A 23,221-nucleotide genomic window follows, 5' to 3' on the forward strand; every position below is an offset into this window, starting at 1 on the left:
GTCAAATAACCAAATTGTTTTCCAAAACCTTCATATCTGTCTATATCATGATTCACAGCATAAAAGAGTGCTGGTGGGCCGGCCTGGTGGCATAGTGGTTAAGTGCGCGCGCTCCACTTCGGTGGCCCCGGGGTTCGCGGGTTCAGATCCCTGGCGCGCACCGATGCACCACTTGTCAGGCCATGCTGTGGCGGCGTCCCGTATAAAGTGGAGGAAGATGGGCACAGATGTTAGCCCAAGGCCAGTCTTCCTCAGCAAAAAAAGAGGAGGATTGGCATGGATGTTAGCTCAGGGCTTATCTTCCTCACAAAAAAAAAAAAAAAGAGTGCTGGCTTCACCATACTCTGGTCAACATTGGGTACTATTTTTTAAATTTTTGGCTAATACAGTAGTTGAAAATTGTATATCATAGTTTTAGTTTAACCTTTAATCAGTTATTTCAAAGACAATTCCATTATCTCATAAGACAATGAAGAGGAGCAGAGAGAGAAGGAACTTTTGAGGCCTTGAATATTGGTTTAAATCTTGGTCTTGCCACAGTCTACTTGTTTCCTGACTTTGGGCTGGTTGCTAAGCCTCTCCAAGTCTCAGATTTCTCTTTTGGGAATATGGAGTTATTTTGGGAATAATTCCCAGTATAGGAATAATTTTGACCTCGTAAAATTGCTGTATAAAAAGCTCTCAAATGGTAGCTGCTCCTGCTGCCAGGAATGGTGAGGATGATAATCCTTTCCATCGTTTGTATGCTTCTAGTGGCCTACTCTTAGACTTCTTCTCCATGAAGTTGAATTATTTTAAATCCTTCAAGCAAGCAGGAAAAAGCACTGCAGGTCAAGAACCATCCTCCTGGGGTCTAGCTGTTGTAATTTATTTAAAGATTATGATGCTATAAGATTCTAGCCGACATTGATCTAAATAAAACTTGGTTTACTGTTTATAAGGAAGATGTCATGCATACCACATACTATTATTACCTTAGTTCTACTACACATTAAATCTGTTTGGGATACCAAAGCATCAGAGTTGTATTTATCCAGCGCCCTGATTGTTTTACACAAGATCATTTGTCTCAGGTGCCATGGTGTCTGCCCTGGAGAGTTGAAAATGCACTGCTCCTTCCATACGTATTTACTAAACACAGCACAGGAGGAGAAGGTTGCTTTCTGTACCCCCTTTTTCCAAGTGTTGGCAAATGGTTGCTCTGATGAGCTAATTCTGGGGTGGCCAGGGTTTCCTCTGGTGAGAGTAGGAATGAGGCTATCTTTCAGTGTTGGTTTTTGATTAAAACTTTGCTCTCATACTTAAAAAGCAGATGCTGTTTTGATCTGTGATACATTTGGTGTTTCAAATCAGGAAAAAGTATGGATTATTTAGTAAATCTTGTTAGGACAAAGGCTCTTTTTAGCCAGAGCTCGATTCCTACTTCACACGCTACATACAAATATATTCCACATTGACTGAAGTTTTAAACAAAAATTAGAATGATAAGAGTACCAAGAATATAGACTTGGATAGAAAAGGCCTTTCCAGGAACATGAGTAGAAAAGAAAAGATTAACAATCATGACAACAAAAGTTTTAGACTTCCTCTTAGTCAAAAACATTATAAATGTGTGATGGATGTTGACTATAACTAGACTTGTTGTGGTGATCATTTTGCTATATATACAAATATCGAATCATTATGTTGTACACCCAAAACTAATGTGTTATGTCAATTATATCTCAATAAAAAAATTATAAACACTATTAAGCAAACAACAAACTGGGACAACATATACAACCTGTTTACTTCTTATAGGGCTCTCTCAGATCAGAAAATGACGACGACTCCACGATAAAAAATGACATGGATAGACACAAAAGAAGAAATATGGAGGGTTAAGATACATATGAGAAAGTTTACAGAATGCTAACTAAAATAACATGCTATCAATTCTTGTCTGTGTTTAAGAGTACCACCTGGTGTTGGTGAGTGAGTGGGGACCAGGTGCCTCATCCATACTCCCGAGGGAACATCAATTACCGCCTCTCTGGAGACACTTTGGTACATATAGCAAAAGACTTCTACCCAGGAGTTCCATTTATCAGGAATGATTCTAGGAAAATAATTCATTTACTTATTTATTGCTTTTCAGAATTCTTTAGAAGAGGGAAAGAATTGGAAACAACCTGAATTATTTAAATGACAGATGTTTAAATTATGTTCAGTGACATTTAAATGACATTTTCGAAGCCATTAAAATGACAATATAGAGAGTTATTCAATGCCGTGGAAAAATGTGTGAAATTTTTATGTTTAAAAAGTTTATTAAGCTTATATTAGGTTTAAAAACCGGTTACAGAGCACTATGATATACAGGTAATTTTTTTATTTTTTAAAAAAATATTCTACAGTCGACAATTTTGTTTTTTAAAAACAAACATTGTACATAGATAAAACATTACTGCTCTTATTTTGGGAGACCAAAGAAATAAAAGGCAATGTTGCTGATCTTGGAGAACTTTTATGGGTGGGTGGAGGTTGACGTTTTTTCTAATTGTTTTACGTGAATTTTTGGATCATTACTCACAATATATCTTATAGGCATTCTTCATTCTGCTAAGGAAGAGGACATTATGAAAAAATTGAACCCTGAATTGAACTTTTTACAATTGCAATAGAGATTTGAACATAAGATAATAAAGATTATGAGGCAAAAAATGGGGAAAATGTGGCAATTATGGTTGTGTTAGGGGAAATAAGGGGATAGATGTTAAGATTGATACGCTGTGTTTGAGTTCTAGGGAAGGTTGGTTGAAGAGAGGTGCTTGAATCCCTGGTTTAAATATTGATCTTCTCCAGATTCTTCATGATCATTAACAACAACAAACAAATCAGACTAGTTGGGATTCTTTTCCTAGCATCTAAGCAACCCTGCGCAGCATATGCTAGAATCATGTCTAGAATCATAGCATCATTGTTTTCTAAAATCAAGTCACTGATTAAACACTCTCCCCCCCCCCCCCGCACTCACACAGTCACACACGCTTCTATACAGACTGCAGCGGAATCTGTGATTCTTGTTTGAATGTACATACTGATACTATAGCACATTGACCTGCCAAACATTTATATCATCCATAGCACATCTTCTTTTGTTTTTTAAGCCTTACTAAAGGCTTTATACAATTATTTTTTTTATTTGTGTCATTAGTAGAAACTCAGCTTATTTTGTAGACTTTTTGTAAAGCTACTCTGTCACTTAAACTTTTTTAAAAGTGTATTTTTCTCACTCTATGATCTTTGTTTAAAAAATGGAAAAATACAGAAACATATAGCAAAGAGATTAAAAATCATGCCCATCCCAACTCCCAGAGCCTTGCTGGCAGTTTGGTATATTTGCTTCAATATTTTTGAATCTTTTTGTTTACAGTTGAGGTCCTACTCTGTGTACAATTTTAAATCATGGTTTTGTTCTTCTACTTGACATCCTAAAACAAGCTTTGCTGCACTTCATAAAAACTCATCTTATTCTTAATTTTTATAACTGTAGTTACATTGTTCTATCTTAGACACCAAAAATTCTTTAATTTATGCCTTACTGTCTGTGGTGATCCTTACCATGTTCTCATAAATCATGACTTTGTATAATAACAAAGACGGACACTTTCTTATCTTTAGGTACTTCTATATTTAGTATAACTTCAGAAACTATGCAAGATAGTGCACAAGTGACAACAGCTGATCAAATAAGTAATCAAAGAACTGTTTTTTGGTGAGGAAGATTGGCCCTGAGCTAACATCTGTTGCCAATCCTCCTCTTTTGGCTGAGGAAGAGTAGCCCTGAGCCCATCTTCCTCGATTTTGTATGTTGGATGCCACCACGACGTGACTTGATGAGTGGTGCGTAGGTCTGCGCCCAGGATCTGAACTTTCGAACCCTGGGCCACCGAAGCAGGCTGCACGAACCTAACCATTACACCACCGGGCCAGCCCCTCAAAGAACCTTTTTGACCCCATTTTTAAATCTGTGCTTCCCCAACCCCCAGAAGTATATATATTACAAAAATAGTTGTAACGCTACAATAACTGCCTATTCAGTTATTTAAAAGAGTGAATACGTACAAAGTGTTTAGGACAGTGCCTGGCACATAGTAGGTTGGAAGAGTTGGCTATTACTGTTAATGGATTGTCAAGGCTGCCCCTTTGCCTTGGCTCGCTTGCGCCAGATTGCCACCAGGGGGCAGACTATGTTTGGGAAAGAATTGAAACCCAGCCTGAGCTGTTCTTAGCCTTCTATCCAGTGCGCCGTCTTACTTTTGTGTGTTGTACTTTACTGTGCAAACAAGAACTACCCCTTCTGACTTTTCCTTCTGACTGGCACTGCTTCTCTTGATTCTTGCAATTCTTTGCTGTTTAAAAAGATCGTTAACAGCACTTACTTTTAATATATGTGGTATAGCTTAGTGCAGTTCATGTAAAAATTTTAACGAATATGATGAATTGGTGGCATGTTGCTAATTTCTTCTTTGGACAGTGTAGGATAAAGGATTCCCCTTTTAACCAGGATAATTTAGAGTTTACTATTACTTAAACAGCAAGCATATCTTCTGCAAAAAATCCATCCTGTATGAGATGGTGTCGCGTCTATTTTTTTTTGTGTGTGTGTGAGGAGATCAGCCCTGTGCTAACATCTGCCAATCCTCCTCTTTTTTTTTTTTTTTTTGCTGAGGAAGATTGGCCCTGGGCTAACATCCGTGCCCATTTTCCTCCACTTTTTTATAGGGGACGCCACCACAGCATGGCTTGCCAAGCAGTGCATCGGTGCGCGCCCGGGATCCGAACCAGCGAACCCCGGGCCACCGCGTTGGAGCGTGCGCACTTAACCGCTTGTGCCACCAGGCCGGCCCCTGTCACGTCTATTTTTAATAATATCAATATTTAACTTTATTCTATTTATAATTTTAATGCTGATTGGTATCTTGGTTTTTACAAGTTTTGGTGGGGGCAGGGAGGAGAGTTGATTTTGACATTGATATGCAGAATCTGGAAAAAGGTTGTTGTTTTTTAATAATGAACTGTGTTACAGTGCAAAGGCAACACCTAAATGTAGCTTTTCTTGACTTGACTCCCTTGGTTTTGGTGCTTCGGTTGCCATGGGCACGATGTGTTTACAAGAGCCACTGTGTGTGTGTGAAAAAGTTGTGTCTTTCCCACAGCTAACCCTTGACAAGGCGTTTGGGTTTGTCTCTCTTGTTGACAGCCTCTAAAATGACAAGTGGGGGGTTGAGTGAAGAAGGGGAAGGAATTATTCAAAATTTCCTTTCCTGCCTATCCCCTTCCCTCTTCACAGCCTAAATGCTCTGTAGAGTTTCTAAAAGAGTGCTTCCTACACATTTTAACAGCATTGAATAGGCTTATTTATGGTTAACAATTTCTACATTTATGTCTGTTACTGAGTCTTATTTTTTTTAGGAAATCTTGGAAATGGGCATAGATCATTTTTTCCACATTTTCTTGGACTTTTTTAAATTAAAAAATGTTAAGAGTTTGGGCTATTCCTGGTTTAATAATATTAGCTTAAGTGAGCATATTGCTAGTGTAATGTTCTTGTATCCATAACTTTTATCTTTCAATTTCTTTTGGTTTTTGCCATCGTATTTTAATGTATTTTTACAAACCACTCTACTAAAATAAACATTTCATGGATCCCAGTAAAAGATACACATGACTGCACCCTTCCCCATGTTCCTAGTCTCAAAACATTGCTGAGAGGCCACCTGGTTTTCTGTAAAAGTGATTAGTCAAGTGTACTCCTTAGAATACTGCCTAACTAATTTTTATTCCTCCAAAACTGTTATATTACATCTGGTAGAGAAATTGCATTAACCTTTTATTGTTGTTTATTAGTGAGGTCCTCAGAACATGAGAAAGTTGAACTTGAACATTTTATCAATCTGTTATTAATATATTATAATAGAAATTTTATTAAAAATTGTAATTGGGAACACTTATTGCTTGAAGCTATTTTTTAAAATTTTATCCCACAGTATCAGGTTTATATATAGGTTTACATATAAAATATCTGAAAAAATGCCCAGTGTGATTAGTGTGAGTATAATTAAAATTTTTAAAATCAGAACACAGGGTACTTTAATGAAACCTTATTTTTTTAAATTATTAAATAAACTTAGGCACTCGAAGTAGTTAATTTCCCTTAATGATCTTCCAAGTAGTTAGAGCATCTGTGACGTTATTGGTTGTTAAAAAAAAAAAAAAGCTCCTAAGACCACCCACTTTCTCCTCCCCTTTACCATCTCTGATGAAAACCATAACAACCCTGTAAGCATGTACAGTGTGATGTAATTCAGAGGCTGCTTACTGCTGGGTCTGCTAAGAGGAGATTTTATGCAGAGGAAGAGCACTGTTTTGGGAACATCTGGGAGTGAAATCGGAAGCTAGGAGCACTTGGACAGCTCTGGGGTTTTCTTTTGTGTACGTGTGGTGGATGACATTTGCTCTGTAGACATGTTTCCTCTCGCTGTATTTCTTGGCCTCGACGAGTGCTGAGTTTAAAAAGATAGTATGTGATGGTCCATGGGAGCTGTTTCTTCTGTGAAATCTCTCTACCTGCTCTGAAGACATGTTGTTGTCTCCCAAATTCTCCTTATCCACCATTCACGTGCGACTGACTGCCAAAGGATTGCTTCGGAATCTCCGACTGCCTTCGGGGTTTAGGAAAAGCACTGTTATTTTCCATACAGGTTCGTGTGCACAGATCTCTGTTGAGGGTTGCGTGGGGGGCATCTTGATTAACTTGCAAATGTTTATCAGAAATTTTCTAGGGAGATAGATAATTGGGAAAAGAAAGCTCAAAGGAGAGAACTACGCTTAATTTGTAAAAGTAAGCAGTTTTCTCTTGTTTCACCACATGAGCGTGTGGTACTCTTACTGTTTGCAAGCAGATGTGTGCTCGGTTTGTTGATGGAAAGCAGAATGGTTGCCTTGGTGCTCCCTGGCTCTTTTCTCTGACAACAACTGAATCTGTGAAGATCAGCACCTGAGTTACATTTTATCTCAGATGATTTTGGTAATAGGACATAGGTAAATCAAGAAGAGTACTTCTCTTTCCCTTCCAGAAGGAGATGAACTGAGAGAGTTTCTGTAGTGTTGCATTATACAGTTTCTCCCTGAGGTTATGATAGGTTAGTTTAATATTCTAAAATATTTCCATATTCTAAACATTTCTGAAATAAAACACCCTAATGGTTGTGGAGAAGTAATAAGTGAGCCACAAACTAAGTTTTCCAAGCTTCTCAGTGAAAATGTTTCCAGGCACAAAACACTGCCTCTGATGGTTTATGCTTGTGTCTGCTTTTTATTTTCTGTGCCTAACGTGGAAATCAATGCAGTGTATATTTTAGGCATATGTAAATATGCTCACTTTGAGAGGATTCAATTGCCTCACGTTGCCCACCTCTTGTTCTCGATGATAATTGCAACTATGGTAAATAGGTTGATTTTACGCTATGAAAACTGGAGTGCTGTTCTATTTGATTTTGGCTGGTTAGCATGAACTGTCATAGGATCGAGTATGTAAACAGAAGATTTTTTCTTGTTTCATATGCATGTCAGCCCTTGTGTGTCTTGTTTTCCATCTCTGTCCCTGGTGACTTTTTTCAGCTGACTGTTTTCACTTTTCCCAGAAGCGTCTCCCTTCTCTGGGGGATAATTCTCGTTTTTTCCAGCTCCTCTTCCCCAGATTTCATAACTCCCCTTGACCTGTCACTCGAGTCTGCCAGCCTTTCCCTTTCGGGCTGAGCTGACAGCTGGAGGTAAATAAGACAAGTTAAGAGGGACACAGTGGCTCTTCCTCTCCCAGCCTAAATGCCACTGTCATTTTTTCAACCTTATAAGATGAAAAGGTGAAAAAATAAAAATGGTGTTCTATGTTTGCAATCATTTGTAGGATCTAAAATAGCTCCAAATAGCTTTTAATTTTAACTTTTTTAAAAAAGTAATTAATCCATGCTCTGAGTAGAAAAGAAAACCAAACAGTACAGAGGGCTGTACAGCCCAGGTGAGCCTCTTCCTTACACAGGCCCCTGCCCTCTCCTCAGAGGCTGCCACCCTCATTGGCTCTTCGATATCCTTCTGATAATTTTCTAAGAGCATGTAAGCCCATGTAGATCTTTTATATCCTTTATTGTTATACTCAAATGGAAGCATACTATATATTCCCTTGTATAGCTTGCTCTTTAAAGTTAATATATCTTAGATTTTTCTGTTAACATGTTTACCTCATTCTTTTTAATAGTCGTGGAGCATCCCATTGTTGGGCAAGCCATGATTTATTTAACTGATCTTATGTTAGTGAACATCTTAGATTGTTTGTAGTGTTTTTGTGAAGCAGATAGCTTGCCAAGGCAGCTTAAGCAAAAGACACAAGGCTTTTATTATCAGAGTTGACTAATAGTGATATTTTAGATACATTTTATTTTCTGAAATTATATAAAAATATTCTGAAACACTCATTTGATTGCAGTCACAATTTTTAGAGCTACAGTGCACTTAGAGGGGATCTAGTTTACCTTATTTTACACCGGGAAGTTGGAGGCCCAGAGAAGTGAATTAACTTGCCCAAGGGTACCCAGTCAATGGCAGAGATGGGACTAAAACTTGGGACTTCTGTTTAGAATTTTGGCTTATCGATTTTCCCAGCTGTGAACGTTGCTGTAATTCTGTTAGATCTGGTGAATAGTAGTGATGAAAAAGGAGTTTGTGTGTGGGAAGCATTGTAAAATTATGTAAAGAATATAATTCTGCTTATCCCCAGTAAGGATCTTTTGTGAACTTATCCATATTACATAACTTTAAGGTCTGAGAAATCTTCCAATAAAATGGATGTTGAAGTCGTTGCATTTATTCTTACCCATATGGGCTGTAAGCAGTAGCCTGCATTTGTATTCTTGATAAAGGAAGGGGTGTTGGTTGCCGTAGCAGCAGTGGTATTGACCTGGATTCCAAGAGCCCAGGGTTGTCGTCTTGGTTCTGCTAACCACGTGCATGACCTTGATCACTTAACCATACATGGCTACAAAATAGAGGAATCAGATGAGATGATTTCTGAGGTCCCTTTAACTTCAAATTCTATGAATTTTGGGGCTATAGATTTAAAAACCCTGGATGTATCACTGACACCTGAAAATTTATCTCATCTAAACTAATTCTCTCCTTCTCTCTCAAACTCAGTTAATATTCCTGATTTATTTCTCTTCATGACACCATGTTTTTCCCTTATCCTGTCATCAAACCTCAGTCACCTTTGAATCATTGTTCTTCTTCACTTATGCACAACCAATTACTTGCAAGAATCGAAGACTCTATCCTTTGAAATCTCGGTTTGTTTTTATTCTCTGCCACCAATCTAGTTCAGGCTTTATTATTAAATTGAAGCATTTGAAATTGCTCTTCTAAGTAAAAAAATGGCCAAATATTGACAGTTTCATATCATCCAACCTAATACTAATGGGCTATTTGAAGGGTTTTACTTTTAGTTTTATTTTTGATGAGGAAGATGGGCTTTGAACTAACATCTGTTGCCAATCTTCTTCTTTATGCTTGAGGAAGATTGTCACTGAGCTAACATCTGTGCCAATCCTCCTCTATTTTGTGTGTGGGATGCCACTGCAGCATGGCTTGATGAGTGGTGTGTAGATCCACACCCGGCATCTGAATCTGCAAACCCCCGGCCGCCAAAGCAGAGTGCACAAACTTAACCACTATGTCACAGAGCCAGCCCCCTGAAGGGTTTTATATTTGGTCTTTGCCGCCAGCCTTTCCCCTGCTTCCAGACTGTCTTTCACATTGCAGGATTAATTCATTCATTTCATAAATAAATATTTATTAGACGTGTACTGTGTGCCAGGTACACTCCTAGATGCTGAAAATACAGCCAGGACTAAGTCACACATGGCCCCTGCCTTCACACACAGCCCCCAGTGTAACAGAGGGAGACATTGTAGAACATCAAGTAATCATGGTAGAGCATGGATTAGGAGCCCAGGCAGCTCCTAGCAGGTGAGGCTAACTTTATCCAGGTCTTCCAGAAATGCCATTTAAGCTGGGAGCTCGGGATATATAGAATTAGCCAAGAAGCAAAAAGTGTTCCAGGCAGAGAAAACAACATGTGAAAGCCTGGAGGTGAGGGATAGGATGGCTCCTTCAAGGAAATGCAAGAACTTAAATATGCCTGAGCATAGAACGTGGAGAGAGAGGTATTAGCAATAAGGATGGGGAGTATAGGGACCCAAACAGAACAGGCCCTTTCACTGAACCCTGACACAGGGGACCGTGCACTTCGGTGTATTGTTGTTGCGTGGTGCCCATCGGCAGTGTGTTGTCAGATCCAGGATGTAAGTTCCTCTGTAAATAGGGGCAAGAAGAGAAAGAGAGTGAATTGGTCAGAGTTTTGAGTGATGTTGCAGGATGTCAGGCATGGATGAAGGTCTCAGCACCAGGGAAGTGCTCACGTCATCTAAGAGGTCCAGGAGTGATTTCTCTGACTCGCCAAAGTTCTGGCAATAGTCTCTCTTGCAAAAGTATTCAGCTCAGTCTATTTCAGAATTTTGCCTCAACATGTTAGTTCCAGTTTTATAATGAGTCAGTAGAAGGAAAAAAATCTTCTAAGTAGAAATATTCTTGCCACCAGTTTTATTAGAATTCAGTTTTTCTGTGAAGCTGGAGATAGCTGTATTAATTGTTATGAAAAGTGCCATTTTGAACCTCAAAGAGTTAATATTCTCTTTGATTCAAGTGAAGGCAATTCATTGCGCTAAGAAACAGAATTCTTTTTGCTGAGCTAGTGAGAGTAAAAGCAATGACTATAGCGGAGGGGGAGGGGTATGTGTACGTGTATATTGAGGAAGGACAGAAGTATTCATAGAACAGAATATTGTCATTTACTTAAAGCTGCACTAAGGAGAACCATTTTGACTAGATATTTGGTAAGAGTGAGGCAGAATGTGAATAAATTTGTTTAATTAGTCGCCAAATTATGGTGTTATGTTTGGTATTCCTTTTTGAGATTGTCCAGTAGAACTGCTTTTAGCCGCCGTTTGTTCAGACAGCTTAACTAAGAGGTAGCTTTTTGATCTCAACTAAAGAGAAGCAGCTCTGATGATGTTCAAGTGGCTCAGCAACCTCAGGATCAACATCTCTGCTCTTTACTAGCCCTTTCCTCATGACTGTCGCCTCATGATCTCACAATGGCTGCTCCAGGCAGGGAAAAAAAAAAAAATAGGGAGGGGTCGGTGCCAAATCACTAAAGCTTACATCTCATTGGCTACATCTCAGTCACATGGCTACCTCTACCTGCAAAGGAGGCTGGGAAATTGAGTGTTTGACTTCTCCAGTCTCTGTAGCGCATACAGGTAAAAGAGGGGTTAGAGCCTTATATGAGTATCTGCCACCGAGTAGGCAAAACGGTTATTTCTCAAAATATTGAGATATTGACTGCTTATAAATAAGAAGAGTAGGTAATTTAACAAGTTGCTCCCAACAGACCTTGTTGCTTTTTCTCTTTTACGATATGAATGTTTTTTGATAATGATTACTTATTTTGTAATTACTTCAATTAAATACTTTCAAGTCATGCTGTTATTTGGACATATAGATTAATATTTGATTTAGATCTTTTAAATGAATTAACTTTCAGTTATAAAATAATACATTGAGAAAGAATGTTCTCAACTTTCAATGTGGCTTTTTTATATTTGAAATGTGTTAACAGAAGATTAATATTTTATTAGTATTGCATTTATGGTGGGTATTGTATTCATGCATTGTCAAGGTGATGAAAAATAGAATTCAATTTCTCTCTTTTCTCTCTCTCACTACAAAATATAGAAGCCAATAGAGCCATTTTAGAAAGCGTCCATGAAAAAAATCATATATGTTAGAATTTGTGTGTAAAAAGTTAAAAGATTCAATCATTTGTAGAATACAAGAGACATCAAAAGGACTGAATTGAAGAATCACAGATGAGAGATGTCGCTTCCAGAACCTGTTTGTTCTCTCACTGTGAATCCACATTCTTTTTTTTTTTTTTTTTTGTGAGCAAGATCAGCCCTGAGCTAACATCCATGCCAATCCTCCTCTTTTTGCTGAGGAAGACTGGCCCTGAGCTAACATCTATTGCCAATCCTCCTCCCTTTTTTTTTTTCCCCTTTTTCTCCCCAAAACCCAAGTAGATAGTTGTATGTCATAGTTGCACATCGGTCTAGTTGCTGTATGTGGGACGCCGCCTCAGCATGGCTAGACAAGCGGTGCGTCTGTGCGCGCCCAGGATCTGAACCCAGGCCACCGGTAGCAGAGCGCATGCACTTAACTGCTAAGCCACGGGGCCGGCCCCCCGAATCCACATTCTTCTTGGCTTCCTTGAAAGCAGTCTTGAAGGTTTGCTGGCCTCTTGCCACATTGATGAGCATTTACTAAGGACTGGTATTGTGAATGGCATTATGCTAAAAACATTTTGTGGTAGATTGATACCGAGGTCCTGTAGCTATGGTGGTCTTACAGCTACAGCTTTGCTATGACCGTAAAATGTGCCGTTTCGCAGTTACGGCAGTCTGTTTAAGAAAGCAGTGAAATGTTACATGAATTTTCACTCATAGTAGATAATATTTTTGATAAGGTTTTAAAAGTTAGATGTTGAGAGAGTACATCTTTTTTTTTTTTTGTGAGGAAGATCGGCCCTGAGCTAACATCTGCCAATCCTCCTCATTTTTTTTTTTTGCTGAGAAAGACTGGCCCTGGGCTAACATCTGTGCCCATCCTCCTCCACTCTATATGGGACGCCGCCACAGCATGGCCTGACGAACGGGTGTTGGTGCGCGCCTGGGATCCGAACCTGCGAACCCCAGGCTGCCGCAGCGGAGTGCGCACACCCAACCGCTTGCACAACCTGGCCAGCCCCAAGAGAGTACATCTTAATCTCACAAGTCGCAGATAGCTAAAGTTTTACTGCACTAAGTTGCGTTTTAATGTAGTATCTATCTTCACACACACGGAAAGGAAACCATACATTATAGTTTGGAGTTGGATTCAGGATGGAAAGTAGAGCAGTGTTTTTCATCAGGAGAAACTGGAAGAATGTGGCAAGCAATATAGTAAATACTTATTTAATCAGAACAATTGAGATATTCCGGTTAATGGAGTTTTTGTTAGTAGCAAATCACCCTATAAATGAAATAATATAGATTGATACATTTTGTTAGCTCTAAAGCCTGTTATAGAGCTAGAAATAATGTTTTATTAATAGTATATGCACATTACTTGTTTTCTTAGGTTAAAAAAATAACTGTTATGGTTTTAAATGTATCCAATACTTATCATTTTTCTGTATTTGGTTTAGGTGATACTTTGGGTTATTTTAGCATGTGAGGGTCCTTTTTTTTTTTTTTTTTTTGGTGAGGAAGATTAGCCCTGAGCTAACATGTGTTACCAATCCTCCTCTTTTTGCTGAAGAAGACTGGCCCTGGGCTAACATCTTTGCCCATCTTCCTCTACTTTATATATGGGATGCTGCCACAGCATCGCTTGATAAGCAGTGCATAGATCTGCGCCCAGGATCCGAACCTGTGAACCGCCGAAGTGGAGCCCACAAACTTAACTGCTACGCCACCGGGCCAGCACCAAGGGTCCTTTTTATAACAGCAGCAGTTATATAGCTCTGGGGAAAATTAAAACTAATAGAGCTTTCTTTTGGGTGAGAGACTTGCCTTTTTCCTAATGTTCCCTGGTGACCTGAATTTCAGGCACCTCTCTCTTAAATTGCTTTTCTTTGACTGGATGGCATTTTGAGAACAACATTCTCTATTGTTTGTGTTATAGGAATTCCTAATGTTGAATGTTTTAATTGGCTGTTTTAATTTTTGTTTCTACTGTAAGATAGCCTATTATCTTTAATACACAATAAAGAGATTTTTGACCCACTTTGGTGCATTTTGGGAATTTTTCCCCCAACTCAGGTGTTAAGTCTGCATGTGCCTTGATTCAGCCATGCTGCTTTGCTAGGGGCCCTGTCGGACAAAAAACACGTGGTTACAACATGGCTGCGATGGTTAGGGACACCGTCTGTGGTTATGGAGCACTGAGCCACAGGACATGGCTTCATTGGCACAACGATGACATCACCTGAGCTGAAAAGTCACAGAAGAGGCAGCATTTAAAATTCTAAAATAGTAAATGCACATGAAGTAGGCCCTGCAAGAAAGGCCTTGTAGACTTTTTGTTCTTGTTTTGGAATCAGTTCCCAGTGGTGACAGAATGTTCTTCTTGGTACTGTCATCTTCCATGTGTTGAATTAAAAAGGACACCTTGTTGGTACACTGTCGTCATTACTGAAATAAAAATCACTGCTTGGTATAGCAGGCTTTGTGATGGCGAGCAGTTTTTTATGTACCTATTAAATTGGTTAAGTCAAAATGATAATTAAGACAAAAAAAACAAAAGTCCACGTGAAGGCTAGTATTTAATATTTTAGGTAATTTGTTTAATAATAAAGGGGAAAAAAAGCCAGGACCTAGTGCCTTCTATCTTGTGAAAAATCACCTCGCTCACGTCAGTGGGAACTTGGTGGATATACATTTTCTCTCTTGTGCTCTGAAAAAAGACCTATCCAATTTGTGCATATACAGTGTGAACGAGTATAACAAAAGATATTTGTTTCCTAATTTAAGTTAAAATAAAAATTCAGATTTTTCCCCTACTAAAATTCATATTCTTAATGGAATTTTTGTTTGTTGGATGATTAGAATAAAAATATTTTTATTCAGTATCTTCGGAACTTTTAATGTTTACAGGCCTAAAATTGTAGTAATTGCAAATTTTTTCTTGTGTTCCATTTTCATAGTATGCTTTTTTCAGTCCTGAAACAAATCCATAAACTTAACATATTAAGGTGGACCTCTAGATTATTTACAAAGCCAACAAATTGAAGGAGGTAATAACCATCCTAAAAATATTTCTGAATATAGTGAATTTCTATTAACTTTTCTTTGTAGTTAGTAGTCCATTTTAAGACCATGAGAAATCTGCTTTTTTCCTGCCAGCTTTGTGGAAAATGTTCAAGGTCAAGTTTGGGTTGTTTTTTCAGGAAAAATTGTGTAAGCGTAATTATCCTGAAATAGGAGTTTTGAATATGAATATGCCTCCTGTTCTGTAATCTACTTTTAAAATTTAAAAAAAGTAAAACCCTTTTCCATATAATACAAGCCATTGCAACAAATTCTAACAATATAGTAATGTAAAATTTTAAATGCTTAGATGTCTTAAAGTCCGCCCCCCACCCCACACACACACAAAAGAATTGGCTTTGGGTAATTTTATAATTTTATTTATTTATTTTTTTCCCCCAAAGCCCCAGTAGATAGTTGTATGTCATAGTTGTACATCCTTCTAGTTGCTGTATGTGGGACGTGGCCTCAGCATGGCCAGAGAAGCGGTGCGTCGGTGCGCGCCCCGGATCTGAACCCGGGCCGCCAGCAGCGGAGCGCACGCACCCAACCGCTAAGCCACGGGGCTGGCCCGGCTTTGGATAATTTTAAAAGTCTAAACACTGTTTTTGCTGAGCTTGAAATGTTCCATATTAAGTAAATGCCGTACCTATCTAGAAATAGAAAAATACTATATGTGGCTCCTAAATTATGATTACTGTCAACTCTTTTAGAATAAAGAAATAATGAAAGGAACACTAAAAAGGTTTATATACATTTATACTAATAATTGGTGATATAGATAATTTTTTAGAATACCTTAGTAAGATTGTACAGATTACTGTGGGTTCACTGTTCAGTTGATACAACTAGAAAGTGTGTGTTAATCCTCGTGTTAGGGGCAGTATTCAGGACAATGGGAATAAGGAGCTAATGGCTCTTGAGGAAAATGACATGGCAGATGATTAAATTTGGAAAGTGTTATGGAGCGGGTGAGTTCAGAAGAGACTGTTTTTGGAGAATAAAGAGTGTGGTGTTAGAGAATGTCATGACACCTTCCGAACCTTGTCCCACATCAGACTCTTCCCCTCTCTCTGCCCTCACTCTCATTCTCACATGCTCATCTACTCCTCTGTGTGTGATTTCCCAGCAGGAAACTTGTGACTTGTCCTGGATTTCCCTTGATCTGACTGGTCACCAAGTCTTCCTGTGCTGCCTCATAAACACACTCATGTTTTTCTGCCTGTTGTCACTGCCGCTGACCCAAGAGTTTCTCCTCCTGGGCCGCCCTCCTGACCCCCTGCTCACCCCTGTAGGTCTTCCTTCACAGTGCCTCCAGACCCTGCTCAGCCTCCTTCTGTGCCTCCTACAAGATGAAACCTTGTACGGCACACGTGCCCTTGCCCATGTTTATGCTTCCAGCCACTTCATCTTACCGTGACTTCAGGAGTCCTGACTTTGTTGTTGGCACTGGATACCGAGGCACCGGGGGCCTCCCATACCTCTCTGCCTTTGCGTTGGCTGGCATTTTCTGCTTATCTTTCTGCCCAACGTGCAAATGTACATCCAAACTCTGCCTCTAGAACACTTTCTTGACTGCCCCCGATCCAGGTGTTTCTCCACCAGTCCTCTCACTACAGTGCGTACATAATTCTGTTATCTAGTTATCAAGTCACGTTGCCATTGTTGCTTTGTTTTCATGGAATGTTCCAGGGTAAACACCCATCATCAAATGTTGAGGAAATGCTGACTGAGAGAACTTGTGTAGAGATAGGTCACCCTTCCTAAGGGTTTTAGACCTGTAGGTTCAGATTAAGGCAGAAAGAAGGGAATTGGTTGTCTGTCCAGGCTGCTGGTAGAGATTTAGAGAACCCGCACCAGCGCGTTAGTTCATTACCTACATTTTATTAACATTAGTTTTCAATGTGGTATGTAGTAGAAAGCACCTAGCACCCAGTGACTGTCACCTTCACACACATGGGTGGACGTGTGAGAGTGGAGCAGGAAGAGGTCCACACTAGGGAGACATGACTCAGCAGAGGCCCTTGGTGTCTTCATGCACCCCTGCACACCACCACCCTCTCCTCCATGCCTCCCCTGCCCCCTAAGATACCAGGGCAGGTCCACCGCCCCACAGCAAAGCCGTCAGAGTGGATTTTGACAAATACTTAGTGAGTGAATGAGTAGGTCAATAGGTATACAAAAAACTAGGCAACGTTAGTTACTAAATGCTGAGTATAATTTTGTGTTTCATGGAAAGCAAGGCAAACTCTCCTGGTAGGTCTTGTCTCTTACTTGATTTTAATATTCGGAAAGCCAGCAGATTCAGTAAATGGGTTATTTGGCCCTTGGATGGATATGTCCTCAGCAGCTAGTAGGTTAGTCCATGTCTTAATGGTTAAGTCAAGTCTTTCTCTCAAAAATTGTCTTCAGCCTTGACATGGGGGGGTCTATATGCCTGAGTGACTTGAGCCTGAAAAATGAGGCTCTTCTTTACCCAACTACTTTCTTTAAGAAGATGATAAATAAGTTTATTAGGCTAGTTTCAAATTTTATTAACCTGAGGTTTTTGAGTAGAAAGAACAAAGATAGCAAATGTCTTATCCAGTGGTTTTTCAAGGGAGCAAATGTCTTTGATTCAAGGCTTTTGTTTTCCTGGTGGAGGTTTCAGTTTCATTCGAATGAAGCCCAGGAAGGTCGGATCAGACATGATGGGGGTAGTTATCTTGTTGACAGGAATCTGAATCTGTGTAGAAGTTAACATTTAATTTTAAGGTTTCTGATTAAATTAATTTTTTGAAATCAGAACATGTCCTGTTAATAAATAAAATATTTTATTCTTGTAAATGCAGCTGCATTATCAAATGGTAACATGTTAATAAAGGGAAGATAAGGGCAAAGTTTGGTTCATGTTATGCTAATTTCATGTAAGTAATGAATCCTGTAGGATTTAGGGAAACTGTTGTTTTTCAGTATTATGAAGTACCCTATTTATGAGCATTAGGGCTTTGAGCATCATTGGAGATTTTTGCATCATCTCTGATCTTCAGTTGAGCCAGGAGTGAGGAGGGAGGGAAGGACACTCAAACTGGGTCATCAGCTACCATGCGGTACAATTTTGCCCTTAGGGAGCATAGTATATGGAGCGGAAGATTGAGGTCACTCCATGCTTTTCCAGCTCTAGGTAGAGGGCAGTCTGTTTGCTTTTTGCTCTTATGTTAAAATTTGAAGATATGAACTCTTAGAAGAATAATGTGTCAATGTTTTCTTTCCTCCTTAAATGCAGATGTGTTCTGAGTATTCACATACAACAAAACCTGTGTTATTTGAATTCCTGTCTAGAGTCCCCAAGGAAGAAACATGGATTGACTGTTTTCTTGGTGTCTAAGTGTTAAATAAAGATTTAAGTGCTGAGAATTCATTTTAACCACCTTTAAAAAATAATATTACCTTTTAATTTTGAATAGGAAATATATATATTTTGTGTGTGTCTGAGGAAGATCAGCCCTGAGCTAACATCCATGCTGATCCTCCTCTTTTTGCTGAGGAAGACTGGCTCTGGGCTAACATCCGTGCCCATCTTCCTCCACTTTATATGGGACACCGCCACAGTATGGCTTGACAAGCGGTGCATCGGTGTGCGCCCGGGATCCGAACCCGGGCTGCCAGCAGCGGAGCTCACGCACTTAACCGCTATGTTGAATAGGCAATATATTAACCTCATGCTTAAAACGTATAAAAAAAAAGTGTTAGAACACTTTGTATCTGCCTGGTTCCTCGTCCCTTCTCTGAAAAGCTAAACATTGTTAGTACTTGTATATGTATTACATGATAATTTTGTTATGGGTTCATAAGCAAAAAAGAAAAGATGCTCTTATATTCCTATCATCTTTATACAATAGGGCATATTATCTACATTGCTCTTTACTCTGCTTTTTTCATTTACCACAGAGAGCTTCCTAGTTCTATCTTACAGCTGTGGTATTCTACTATATAAATGTACCATAAATTTATTTAACCAGTCCTGTCCTTACGGACATTTTTTTTTCCTGCAAAAAACAAGTTTTTCCTTGCAAACAAGTTTGCAATGAAAATCCTTCTATAGATGTCATTTTACACCCCTCTAGGATTCATAATAGGATAAATTCTTGCTTACCAGCTATGAATTCAACGGTTTGTGTTGGGTGTGTTAGAGAAGGCTTATCACAAAGCTTCTATGTTCTTAAACGTCAATTTGAGCTTATGACATTATGCAGACAGACATGACCAGAATCATATTTTAAATATTTGAACGAGATTCTCAGTGGGTAGCATTGAAAACTGCATCATGATGTGCAGATCTGACGATTTCTGTCACTACCTGAGGCAGAGCAGTGTTTGTGTTCTGGGCGTGATGTTTGGGTTTTCATGGCTGGACACTTAGGAGCTGATGCTAGCATGTGGGATGCCCCCCCTCTTGTTATTCCAGTTCTCTGGCCTTAAGAAAGCCTGAAAGAAAAAGAAGCTGGTGCATGGAGACCTTGGGTTTTACTGAAGCAGTTGCTTTCCCTCCCCTACTTCTCTCGTTAGGGGGAGTTAACACCCTAACACTTAACTGCCATTGGAGGTGAAACAGCACAAATGAAAACGCAGCTAAGAACCAGGAGCCTTGCACGACTGGAATGCATCAAACTTGGACGGTTGATGCTTTCCAGGGTGTATCTTAGCAAAAACTACTTAAGTTCATTCTAGGATGATCTTAGCAGCATTCTTAATAGAGCATTGGGTCCTAGGGAATTTTCTAAACTTTCAAAGAATATATACACCCTGACACAGTTAACAGTTCCAGAATATGGCGAATAGGACTTTTATCAGCACAAATGCCATTTTGTTACCAAAAGCTAAAGCAACCAAAATATAATAAAGGAAATGTATAGATCTCAGTCTCACTTGTGGACCTAAGCCACCTGAATTCTCAGCAACAAACCAGGGAATAGTTGCTACTGTTGCACTCACATATCTGAAACAATTAAGAGTTTGTCTCAGGGGCTGGGGGATGGAGGAAATGGGTGAAGGGGCTCAAAAGATACAAACTTCCAGTTATAAAATAAATTAGTCCTGGGGATATAATGTACAGCACGGTGACTATGGTTAACAATACTGTATTACGTATTTGAAAGGTGCTAAGAGAGGAGATCTTAAAAGTTCTCATCACAAGAAACAAAACTTTATAACTGGGTGGTGACAGATGTTAACTAGACTTATTGTGGTGATCATTTCGCAATACAAATATCGAATCATTATATTGCATACCTGAAACTAATGTTATATGTCAGTTATACCTCAATAATAAAAAAAAAGTTACATTTCAGATGGTGGAAAAAAAGAAAAAATAAAAAGTTTGCCTCAGGAATTTGAAACCACTGTGGCATAAGAAAAGCCTTTAACAAAATGTATCAAATTAAAATAAAAGCTAGTAAAAAATAAAAATGGTTTCAGAGGCCTAATAAATAAATAAAGAGTCAGCAAATCCAACTCTTACTGTTTAAACACTTTAAGGAAAAGTATTGACAGATTCTTAACAGATGTAAATATTTTATTTTAAAACCTACTTTATGTCCATTGAGAAAACACTAGCGTTAATCTCCTTAAATCAAGAGAAAAATAAGATCTCCTTATCTTTAAAATGTTAGAAATGGAATTAACCATTCAATAAGAAAAACAGATATAAAGGAAGATATATTGTATACATATAATCAAGGAATTTAGACAAACAATATTACTAACAAACACTTTCAGTAGAATTTTAAGGTAAATTCAAAAAATCTTGGTAATACAGTGAAAAAAATTTAGTTTACAAAGAAAACATACATTTACAAACATAAATACTTAGTTCTTGCTTGACTTTGGTATAAGAGATCATTTGAGGGAAAATATGAAATTTAGTGCTATAAAAGGAGTACCTGTATTCTGAACCTGTGTGAAAAACAGTGTTTAATAAGTTAATTTAGATTTATTTCCTTATGAAATAACTTACTAGAACCTGACCAGTTTAATACTAAAATTCGTCTGAAAGACTAAGTAGTCAAGAATCTTAAAGACTGTTTTCTCTGAAAATGTTAATGTAAAAGATTCACCTCTCAGGTTTTGTAAATAATTATAACCTAACAGTTTTAAAACTCTGATATTATATTAAATAATAAAATTGATTAGCATGGAAATTCTAGAAAGAGAAACATTGTTAAGGATTCAAGAAACGATGAAGTGATGTATCAATAAATAAATGAATATATCAATAAGTATTGGTAGGACAGGTAACAATAATATCAGCCAGGAGAATGAACTTATGTCTACATATGTTGTAGTAAATTCTAGGTGGTCAAAGAGTTAAAAGATGTTTTGCTGTTCTGTTTATTTGTATAAAATTATATAAAACACTTAAAACATAGATGTTTATATGTAGATTTATTGAAATGAAGAGTTATCAGCTAGTGGGCTTGGATATATTATTTGGTTAAGATTATTGCATAAATGTTTATTTTCAGTTATGTAATATATTATGTCTCCACCCCATTTCTACTTTCCAAAATGGATGGGAACAGTAGAGACTTGGCTCGAGAGGCCTGGGTTCTGACTTGGAGTCCGTCCCATAGAAGCTGTCTACGCGTGGGCAAGGCCCTCCGCATCCTTGAGCCTCACCTTTCCTGTTGTGGGTTATTGGGAGGATCAAAGAGAGGGACAGTGAAAACATTATGAACAATAAAACACTCTGTAGTTATTATATGTTATATGACAATATAATTTCTAAGAACATTTTAGGAAATGACAAAATAAAAATACTAATCTCAGATATTTTGACAAATTGTAAAATATTTAGATTATTTTTCACTAATATGTGACTCTGTAAAGTCGTTCTCCCTTCAGGACTTTACTATTGTGACTATAAACTTGGTTACCTTCTCTCTCTGCTTTGGAAGTGGCCATTTATTGCTAAATAACTCTTAATCATGACTAGTAAAGACTATTGGGTAAATACTTTCTCCTTCTCTTTAAGTATTTTTAAAATACAATAGATATTTTAGTCATTTTAGAACTGAGAGTTATCAAGTATTAATACAAATAGAAGTTGTTTGACCGTGGAAAGCAACCACAGAAAATGAGACCCTTTTCTCTGTTTTTTTACTTAAAGAATATATCGAGTATATTTCACCATTGGTTCTTGGAACATGAATGCTAAGGTTTCTTTGTTTATTTTCCTTCAAGAAATCACCGTAGTGTTCCTCCTCCTGAAAAATTAGAGAATGTAATTACTATTTATAAAACTGCCTGAGGTTTGTGGGTTACCACAGAATGTGGACGCCACAGGGAACACGTGTGAGAATAAGGAAACCTATCTTTTTAGTTTTTCAGATTTAGATTTGTTCTGATTATCTGGCCTGCTCATTTCAAGAAGCTAAGCATCTTGTTTCCTGGTTTTCCAACTCTGTTTGATATTTAAAGTGACGGAGACATCTGGAATGGTTCCAAAACTAGACGGATTTTCATTTAAAATAAAATTGAGTGGGCCGGCCCCGTGCCTTGGCGGTTAAGTGCGCGCGCTCTGCTGCTGGCGGTCTGGGTTCGGATCCCGGGGCACCGACGCACCGCTTCTCCGGCCATGCTGAGGCCGCGTCCCACATACAGCAACTAGAAGGATGTGCAGCTACGACATAGAACTATCTACTGGGGCTTTGGGGAAAAAGAAAGAAAGAAATAAAATTATTAAATAAATAAATAAATAAATAAATAAATAAAATAAAATAGAGTAATTCACAGAAGGTGAATAGTCAGTCACTTAGCATGGCATCTTACTTGGATCTAGAGTATTAGCCTGTGCTTTAAAAAAATATTTAAGCCATTACTACTACTTGAAGGGGGGAAAACCAACAAAGGTAGTGTTTGATAGAAAATGTAATAGTATAGTCAGGAGTCTAATACTGTTAGCGATGAACTTCAAGATAAGGAGCAAAATGTGCGTAGGTTTTCAATGTACAAGATGATTTATTAGAGATTAGGAAATGACTCATCTGCAGTATAAATCTTTGTAATGACCAGGCCATCAGCAGGGAAAGAATGGGGAGTTTGTAGAAAATGTGTAGGAGGAGGGAAAGCCATTTAAAATCCAATCATTTGTGTTTTTCTCTCAGCATATGTGATCAGAATACAGTCAGAGTACTTGTCAAGAGGAGTTTCTGTACCATCTGTACCTGGAAAATTAGGAACTA

General features: G+C 38.3%; 1 protein-coding gene across 4 annotated transcripts in view; it reads left to right on the forward strand.

The window, feature by feature from the left end:
- The window catches only part of MTUS1 (microtubule associated scaffold protein 1), a 143,798-nt gene that overhangs the window by 86,855 nt on the left and 33,722 nt on the right, over window positions 1–23,221 (forward strand). Inside the window, exon 1 of one of the 4 annotated variants that reach the window (XM_004428783.3) lies at window positions 6,564–6,746. The exons of the other annotated variants lie outside the window; for them this stretch is intronic. Coding sequence (XP_004428840.1) covers window positions 6,626–6,746 — 121 coding nt within the window. The 5' untranslated portion in view covers window positions 6,564–6,625. Of the gene's footprint in view, window positions 1–6,563; window positions 6,747–23,221 lie in introns of those variants that run through there. 4 annotated transcript variants of the gene reach the window in all.

This window comes from Ceratotherium simum, chromosome 28 (genome assembly GCF_057802395.1).
Source record: "Ceratotherium simum simum isolate JZ-2026a chromosome 28, ASM5780239v1, whole genome shotgun sequence".
NCBI classification, from domain to species: Eukaryota; Metazoa; Chordata; class Mammalia; order Perissodactyla; family Rhinocerotidae; genus Ceratotherium; species Ceratotherium simum.